Raw genomic sequence first — 10,635 nt, 5'->3', positions numbered from 1 at the left:
CTTTGTCATTTGAAAAAAAATAAGTATGCGCATGTCATTTCAAATAGCTGTTTCATGTATGGAACCATTACATTTTTCTCAATTCCTCTGCACATATTGTTGATAATTTATAAATATACTGGTTTGGTTCGAAGCGAAGACATCTTTACGTAAGTGGCTAGTTTTTTTTATGCAAAGTGTGCTATATTTGTCCACAATTTAGCCAACGCCGAAAAGTCCTTTGTGATGCTGCTTCTCGAGGTTAATGTTCTCTTTTTTTTGCACAAAATCTTTGGAAATTCAGTTCTTTGCAAACACGGATTAGCCGCATAGTGTTTACACACCTCCATTCTATGGTGATGTAATAACAATATGACCAATACTTCTACATAGAAATAGTGTTCTTACTAATAATGTTTGAGCACCGTACTTTGAGGCATATGTGTGTCATCGGATATATATGTAACCATTTTGTTTCATTTATTAAACATATTATGTTATTTGTGTTTTCAGTGTTATATGATTCACATTCATATCATATTCATATTTCATATTCATATTTCTTGACGATTGACGACAAATAGTTTTGCGCTGAAACTTGATTGGAAGTATGCTGTCCAACGACATTGCTAGATCTGTTTCCCAACTGTGTTGTTACGTCCCTCTGTAGTACCCTTTGGTAAATAACCCCTTCGGACTGCTGACTATCACTAACAGATGCTTGCTTCCCAGGCTGTGCTGAGGACCGTAACATTTTCTTTGCTGCGTAAGGACTTTTAGAGGATCTCTGTGACATACGCATTGTTTCCCCATTCCTGTAGGATGTTTGGTTTTTAAAACTGTAAAAAATACTACAATACTATTAGTGAAAAGTTATATTTTTTTTCTTCTTCTATAAACTTTATACATTTATTCATTATTACTATTAGTTTCACTTTAAATTGCTTGCTGACAATGATGTGTAGCTGATGGAAACATTGCGTACAACGATAATTTTAAAATTGCAGACATCCATGTTACACGTGTCTTAAAACCAAGTGCGCAGTTTTAAAGGTCTGTTAAAATTTCTATTTTCTAGAAACGAAAATCATGATTTCCACTGAAATAAACCAATAATTAAAAAATTACAATGAAATATTGCAGAAATTCTTAACAGAAAAATCAACCTAATACATAAAATCTTAACACTGTCGATAATTACTGAATCAAGACTATGTGCTTTTTCTATCTTTCAAACTTTTAAAACATTTTCAATAAAATTAAGATTTTTTGAAAGACATCCGTTTATTACACCAAATTAAAGAAATAAAATTCAATATTCAACTAAATTTGTTATAATTTGAATATCTTTTGAAACAATATTTGTTATTTGATACGGAACCCAATGTTCGACGTCTTTTCTCTGCTGATTCGTGGTAAAGAAAGAATGACGTCACAGTTATCAAGGTTAAAACAATCAACGTCACTCATAATATAGTCAATCAACCACATGTGTAAAGCGGGACAACTCCCAAAACGTAAGTCAACTTTCCTCCGATAACCGGATTTATTCTTCATAGGAATAAATCTTATTATGTGTGATGTCATGACGTCGAAAATCTAAATTTAGCAACATTTTTCTTATATTTACCACCAATATACATATAAAAAGAAACATAGCGTCGATATACGTAAAAATAATAACAAGTCGTCAAATACGTAAAAATAGAAACAAGGTGTCAAATACATAAAATAATTTTTGAGACACGTGATCGTCATATCCAACGAAAACAGTAGAATGCTACACCATATGTAATATTGTATTTTAAGCTCAGACGGCATCAATATCACGTCGCCAATAAAATTAATTTGCGACCATCAAATCACCAATTAATGCCGTCGGAGTTTAAACTTCAAAACAGTTATCTCCTAAATTTTGCTATAGGAGTAGATACGGTAAGGATCGATTTTGGCCTCAAACTTCAGGTTCATCTAATGAAAGATTTTGGACACTTGAGTGTCAACTTTAGTCGATTCTATTAGTTAATGTGAAAGATTTTAACTGATTTAGTCATTTAAGACGCTTAAATTCAAGCATTAATATAAAAAATCTATAATGCAATAATATGTCACATTTCAGATGGTTTTTGTCAAAAACGAAAGTGGCCGCATCCGTGTTCATTATCAACCTTTATATATGTTATATATTATTATCAGATACAACTTACATTAATTTATATATTAAGAATGAACACAAATGCGGCCACTTCCATTTAAGACGGAAACAGTTTAGAAATTAACTCAAATGCTAAAATTTTGTCGATTTCAGTAATTTAGCATGACTTAATGATGCTAGTAGCCGATACATGTGCATTGTATAATCAAAATTAGCCCATATTCATGAAACAGAAGTACTCTACTTTCCAATAAAAAGCTTAAAGTTGACATTTTAACAACTTTGTAAAACTACTATATTTTGGGGCCAAAATGGGATCTTATTATCAGGTGTCCCCAGCATCATCTTAAATGATGCTATGAAAATGACACATGTGCAGCCTTCTGAATCCTTATTGTACTATAAAAATTCAGACAAGTTTGCATATATTCGGCCCTGTACTGTTCAACTTTCAGATATTTTAGATTTCAATGACAACCATCAATATTGCTCTATTTCCAAATGTTACCGTAAAAATTGTAAAACCTGTGATATACTAATAACTGATACCCACTTTCAAAGTAATTTAACCACCAAAATTTACAATACACATATATAGTCATGAGGATTTGAATTGCACCGCTTCCAATATTGTGTACGGTATTGAATGTATTGATCAACATCGGGGAAACTCGACAAAGACTCAATTTTAAAATAAATGATCATCGGTCTAATGTAAATGATCCTACTAACAACAAATTTCTCTATAATCATTTCAATCAGCCTGACCATTCTATTGTTTCAATGAAAGTCCTGATTATAGAGAAAATATATCATCCAACAAATGACCCCATATTGAGTACACCATATCGTTTACAAAGAGAAGACTTTTGGATAAGAGAGTTGGGAACAGCCATTTCCTATGGATGCAATGACAAAATTGATGGTGTAGGTATTTTGTCTAGTCCCAGGTGTAGTACCGTCAAATACTTTAAAATTGTTTAATACTTCTGCTCGACGAAATAGAAGACATGGTAACAGAAAATATATACCACCTGATGTACACACCATGACAATTGATAGTCTGTTAACGTTTGTTCAAAAACCTTTAGGAATTCATCATATCAGAACTAAATTATACTCCATTCTATTGTCAAAACTTTCTTTACTATTTCAAGAAGCCCAAAATACTTCCGTTACTGATTCTCGTTCTGTTTTGTATAGATTAGTTGCAATAATCATGGACATTGCTAACCATAGACTATTCAAACCTGTATCGACTACATCCAATAATGAGGAAAAACGTTATTTTTTTAAGGTAGAATTCGCCAATAAAGGTTTAGATGCTGTAAATATTAGCAATATTTTCCATCAAAAATCTGTACAAAAAACCATACCTGAGTACTTCAAAAATAAAGATACACCTGTTATTTCTTATACTTACACCAAGTCTATTGCATCCAAGATTTTCAACCACAAGAGAGTTTTAGAGGCATTTAACCTCAAAGGTACGAAATCCAAGCCTCCGGATTGCTCATGTGCATCGTCACAAAACAATTATAGTCCAGCTGGTCATGTTATTACTGGTGACCTTGGCATCGTTACCAATGAACAACTAAGAGAATTGTTAGCAAAGGGACCAAAATATAGAATCCCCAAGCCCATCAACTGGAAAAAGAATTTCAAGTTACTGACGGATGCAGTTGAGGACTATGCAAGAAAATGGGTAAAGCGCGAACCAGACGAACCAGAACTGGACAATTTGACTGAATGGATCAAAGCTATTCGATCATGCATTCAGAGGCGCATACAAAAACTACGATGTAGTATGAGTACAAGAGTTACTAACCCTTTCAAGAATCCGGATGTTGCAGATGCTTTATCCTCTTTGTATGACAAATATGTCGTTGTTCCAGCAGATAAAGCCTCCAATAATATTGTCTTCATATGTAAAGAAACATTATTTGCAATGTCTCACAACAGAGCTTGGAATAAATAAAACCACTGGTAACCCTACATATTCTTTAACATCATTTACCAAGGACGAAAATTTTCCTTCATTATACTGGATACCTTAATTAAAAAAAACTCCATATAACGAACGATACATAACTGGGTCTTCAAAATGTTCGACTAAACATCTTTCTAAAGTACTGACTACTATTCTTTCTACAGTTAAAGATGGGCTTCAAAAATATTGTGATGAGATATATTCTACCAGTGGTGTTAACCAGATGGGGATTCTCAAAAATTCGAAAGATCTACTGCTTAATCTTCGATCACAATCTTTGCAATTTTGCAGCAACATAAAGACTTTTGATTTTTCTACGCTATACACTACTATTTCCCATGCTCAGTTGAAAGATCGACTTCACCATCTCATAAAACAGAGCTTTTTCTATAAAAATGGGAATCGTAGATACAAATTTCTTGTTTTGGGTTACAATAATTCATATTTTGTGGAGAATCACACTGAATCTTCCAGAAAATATACTGAAGATGATATTATCAAAATGCTCGACTTTTTGATCGACAATATATTTGTTGAGTTTGGAGGATTTATATTTCAACAGACAGTCGGTATTCCAATGGGTACTAATTGTGCACCCCTGCTGGCCGATTTGTTTTTGTACTCGTATGAAGCAGAATTCATTCAGAACCTTCTAAAAGACAAAAAGAAAAAGCACCTTGCGAAATTCTTTAATTTTACTTTCCGATATATTGATGATGTTCTATCATTGAATAACCCATATTTCAGCCAATACTTACATCTCATATATCCCAGCGAACTTGAAATTAAGGATACTACTGATACTAGAAGGACTGATTCATACCTTAATCTTTTCATCAATATTGACGCAGATGGACGACTTCACACGAAAATCTATGATAAACGGGACGATTTCAACTTCATAATTATCAATTTCCCATTTCTCAGTAGTAACATATCCTCTGCCCCTTCGTATGGTGTTTACATATCACAATTGATACGTTATTCTCGTGCTTGTTCACACTATACGGACTTCATATACAGGAGTGTGCTCCTTACACAAAAACTGATCCAACAAAGTTATGGGGAGGACACATTAAAATTGACACTCCGTAAATTTTATGGACACCATCACGAATTGGTTGATCCATACGATGTGTGTTTGACCAAACTAGCTAAGTACATTTTTACCACATGGTAGATTGTGATTTGTCATTACGTCGTCTAATCTTTCAATTACCGAACGTGACTTATTCCCGATTGTGACTGTTTTGCTGAGTGTGAATTCGCATTACTATAAGACGTGTTACGGTACTTATCTATCCCAAATTCATGTATTTAGTTTGATGTTATATCTGTAATTCTCATCTGATTTTGTCAAATGTATGGACGTCTTTTTTACTATATTCATGTGTTATGTTAAAGAAAATTAATCACCGCCTTCATTTATTAAATTTGATTTTGTTCAACGTAATCTGTACGATTTTTTACGTTTGAAGTTACATTCAAAACAAACCGGACATAGCTATATAATATAGTTAATTGCTACCTCTGTTTGCTATTAATAAGTATTGCAATGTGCATTGTTATTAAATGTAATATCAGTATTTAGTTCAAATATTTTTAAATCAATCCTAATTCTATCTTACTTTTGAGATATAGTTTTAGTCATTCAAATGTGACGTCATTTTTGTGCTGTTTCAGAATTTCAAATATGACGTAATTTGTGTGCCTTTTCACCACTTCGTACGTGACGTCACTTTTTCAATTTTTGCGTTGAGGCCTTGACTAATTAGGGTGTGTCTATTTTTTGTGTTGGTCTTCGTAATGTATCCGGGTTTTGTTTTCTGTAATTAGTTAATACTTCAGTTTTATCATGTATATCTTTTATATTCATTTGATAAAATTTACTGTTTGCAATAGCATACATTGTTCTAAATAATAAGGATGTTCTTATCCCAAGCAGAAAACCCTAGCCGTATTTGGCACAACCTTTTTGATCTTTTGATCCTCATTGCTGTACAACTTTGTACTTTTTTTGACTTTCGAACTTTTATATCTGGGCGTCACTGGTGAGTCTTGTGTGGACGAGGCACGTTTCTGACGTATTGAATTTTAAACCTGATACCTTTTGTTAGCTATTATTCATGTGTTTCTTCGTCTAATATGTTCTCCTATTTATTTGTAGTGTAGTCCTGTAATATTAATTTTTAACATTGCCATTAAAGGGCGAGGTTTGGCATGCCGCAAAACCAGGTTCAACCAACCATTTTTTTCTTTAAAAATGTCCTGTACCAAGTCAGGAATATGGCCATTGTTACATTATAGTTCGTTTCTGTGTGTGTTACATTTTAACGTTGTGTGTCTGTTGTGTCGTTTGTTTTCTCTTATATTTGAGTGTCCCTTCACATTACTATAAGAAGTGTCACGATACTTTTCTATCCCAAATTCATGTATTTGGTTTTGAAGTTATATTTGTTATTCTCATCGGATTTTGTCTAATGCTTAGTCCGTTTCTGTGTGTGTTACATTTTAATGTTGTGTCGTTGTTCTCCTCTTATATTTAATGCGTTTCCCTCAGTTTTAGTTTGTTCCCCCGATTTTGTTTTTTGTCCATAGATTTACGAGTTTTGAACAGCGGTATACTACTGTTACCTTTATTTATTGACGTCGCATATAACAACCACAGAGGAAGCGTCACTGGATATTTCAAGAATTTTATGTTAAATAAATGCAGAATACAAAAAAAGCTAAATGAAACAAACTATGAAGTTGTTAAAACATATTGATATTTTAAATAACATGTTATAATTCTTGCAAAATACAATTTAAAAATACACGGAAAGAACACTGAAAGCCATTTTCTTAATACATTATTAACATAACTATGTAATATAGAAATAAAGGACTTTGAATTCACTCAGTCAATACGCTATATATAATATATTGACCTGTTAGATTATAATACATTATAATCGGACTTCGTCCTCGGTCTATATAATACATATATAACGTATTGACCTCGTCAAAGTTTCATAATTGATAAAAAATAATACATGTATCTATGTTGATCGTCTTAAAAAACGCTAAAAAAAGATAATGGTTCGGATGTTACGAGAACCAACGTTCAAGGCCTCATTGTGAATTTGAGACGAAGAACAGCAATGAAAGCGCTGTTCCTTTGCTTTTTGTGCTTTTGTTGTGCATGTACAGATTTCGTGTCTTAAAAGGATACTCTATATCCTTTCTATTCTACTGCGAAAATACACAAACTTTAAACGAACAGCACAAAGTTCTCGTCCTGTCATCGGTAATTTGGTGTCAATATATTTCTATTTTTATCGTTCTCAATAATGTAAATAAGGCAACAGTAGTATACCGCTGTTCAAAACTCATAAATCCATGGACAAAAAACAAAATCGGGATAACAAACTAAAACCGAGGGAAACGCATTAAATATAAGAGGAGAACAACGACATAACACTAAAATGTAACACACATAGACAAAATCCCACGAGAATAATATATATAACATCAAAACCAAATACATGAATTTGGGATAGACAAGTACCGTGACACGTTAATATATATAACATCAAAACCAAATACATGAATTTGGGATATACATTTGGGTAAGCATTGCGCATTAAGCAACCGACTGTTACATGTACATTATATATACATGTGATATGCAAATATGAGTCGCATTTTCAGGACGCGAACATTTACGACGATACGCAGTTCCACTATTACAAAACTAAATTGCCGAGCTGGACTCATAATATTCTGAATGATTCATATGAATAAAATTACCTAATATATTTTAGTGCTTTGAAATTACCATTTCTATCAAATTGTATTGATAATGGACTATTAGATTATGCAACTTGGTATATATTGTTACATTTGTTGTCTGATTACGTTAACTGTCAACGCTAATCCAACAAATAAACAAGCCGAGGTTAAATAAATTGTGCTTTAATGAAAATGTACCACGAAACATTAGTGTTATAGTTAAAGTTATGGTTATGTATCAGTCAATATAAATTTGCAAACACAGGATACAGATAATCTAAATATTTCATTCAACTTTCCATCCTTACAATATATGATACTTCGGAAATTATTATTTCAATTGAAAATTTATTAGAGTCAAACTTTTGACATGCAAAAGTGAACGATCAGAATGGCAACTTTTGACATGAAATTTCGACATTTAAGAAAAAAGTGAATATTTAACTTTTTCTTTTAAAAAATTTAATATTTAACTTTTTTCTTTTAAAAAAATGACTTTGAATAAATGTATTTGCATACTAAAACTTATTTTTAAAACGTTTCAAATTCGCTTCCGTGTGAATCAAAAGTGAGACGTGTAAATGGAATGGATTGGATCTGACATGCTGTAATATTTCAAATTTTTATTACAGTCAAACAATATCCAAATAACTACGTAATTTTATTTCGGTTTTATATACTTTTACCCTTTTGTATAAAGATTTTTTTTAAATTTTATTCAATGCTGATCGTTCAAAACGCAGTTTTATTTGTAAATATTTCATCAATATCTGTTATTGTTATCAAAGAGTGAAAGTAAAAATTACATTACCTGATGATATAAGGCTTGGGGAGATAGGAAATATTTGATCTATGAGTATTCGCATTTCCTTTATAACATTGACAGTACACATCTGATTTTACAGAAAAGGATAACATACTTTCTCATACTCTTGTTATCATGATAATCATGATAATAATAGTTTGTATAATTATTTTCAGATACTCTAATGTAATATAACAACAGGAATTATTTAAAATTACAACCAAGATGAAGAACGGTCGACAGTTCAGAGTAATGGCAACCAGTATCTTTACATTTTGTATTATAATTGTATGTATGGTTAAAACCTCTTTACATACGAACTCTTGTACTGATAATTGCACAAACTTAACGATACAAAGAACGGTTAAGATACAAAAACTGCAATGTAAACGAAATATTACCATACAATCAAAATATCCGACAGTTTTGACACAATCGTATAAAATGAATAATAAGAACATTTGTAAAAACATTTCCAAACTTTCGTGTATTGTAATGGTGTACTCGTCTCCCGATCATTTTGAAAGGAGGGAGGTAATGAGGAAAACTTTTTTGAACTCGACATTTTACAAGGAAGAAACTATAAGAGCGATCTTTCTTCTAGGGGAAGTCTATAATTCTTCACTACAACACACCATTGAACAGGAAAATCTAGTTTTTCGAGATATTATACAGGGTAAATTTATAGATTCATATCGAAATTTGACTTATAAAGGAGTGTTGGGATTCAAATGGATTTCCGAAAATTGTCGAAATGCTGAATTTGCTGCCAAAATAGACGACGATGTGATTGTAAACTTCTTTAAAATTTTTCAACATTTTTCGTTCATAAAATTCAAAAGGAGATTTTTAATGTGCGATAAGGTAAATCCAAACTTATATCCAATACAACGTGATACTAATGAGAAATGGAATGTGCACAACGATATGTTTAAAAGGATGTTGCGTTATCCTTATACTTCTTGTTTAGGTCCGGCAGTATTCATATCTCGAGATCTGATTCCGATTTTATACACCACTGCATCAATGTCGCCATTTTTTTGGATAGAGGATATTTATCTGTTCGGAATACTTCCCTCAAAGATTCCAGCTTTAGTTCACCACGGCATCAATCAGAATGTTTCATATAATTACCAATACACAGCTGACTGTTTTGGAAAGCAAAGAAAAGAATGTGGTTTGGTAGTGGGTATGCCAGATCCTGAGGATAATACTGCAACGGTCAAAATCTGGAACTCTTTGATAAAAACAATACATTAAAAGGTATTACATTCTATATTGTGTTGGTTGTGATTATTCAATTAATACGAATCAATTAAGACATTTATTATAATGTCTATTACCTCTACTTATATAGGATGAGAGTTGCCTTTGTGCTTTTGTCTTTCCCTTTTCTGGTTGATAAAACTTGTGTTGTGTTTAAAATTGCATGTTCACTTCTCCACATGCGGTAAGACAACATCTTGTTCAACTATAGATGTATAACAAACTGTCGAGACTAACAATAAGAGTGTTATTAACGATGTTGATGCATTTTTAGTATATGCATCTTTGAGACTCGCATTGTTCTTATCTGTTACTTTCAATCTAAAACAATGTATATAATATCTATATTTTCATATACATTGCATTCAAGAGATTAGGTCTTCCCATAATTTTGATATATGCGTAGAAGTCCAACATGAATGTTCAATTGTTTCGGCTCCTCCTCACCCAAAACTTTACTTGTTTGTATTATTCTCCTCAATCTGAAGAAAGGTTCGTTCGTGCCTTAAATTAGAAGAATTATTCTGTATTGCAACCCCTGTAGATTGGAATTATTGGTAATACATATGATTTGAATGTTAGTTTGAAATGAGTATCAAGGGTCATTTTTGTTAACATTTCTGTTAAAGGGTTGGCTTTTTACTGTTTCAAATAGTGTACATATAT

The 10,635-nt window shown here is 32.1% G+C and overlaps 1 protein-coding gene across 1 annotated transcript; it reads left to right on the top strand.

Annotated features, from left to right (window-relative positions):
* Positions 1 to 9,166: 9,166 nt before the first annotated feature.
* On the top strand, positions 9,167 to 9,977 carry LOC143078284 (beta-1,3-galactosyltransferase 1-like). Its single transcript, XM_076253189.1, has one exon. The coding sequence runs from the start codon at positions 9,199 to 9,201 to the stop codon at positions 9,961 to 9,963; it is 765 nt and encodes a 254-aa protein (XP_076109304.1). The 5' UTR covers positions 9,167 to 9,198; the 3' UTR covers positions 9,964 to 9,977.
* Positions 9,978 to 10,635: the final 658 nt, after the last annotated feature.

This window comes from Mytilus galloprovincialis, chromosome 6 (assembly GCF_965363235.1).
Source record: "Mytilus galloprovincialis chromosome 6, xbMytGall1.hap1.1, whole genome shotgun sequence".
In the NCBI taxonomy this organism is placed as follows: Eukaryota; Metazoa; Mollusca; class Bivalvia; order Mytilida; family Mytilidae; genus Mytilus; species Mytilus galloprovincialis.
Note: the sequence above shows the minus strand (reverse complement) of the source record. Positions and strands in the feature narration are given on the sequence as shown.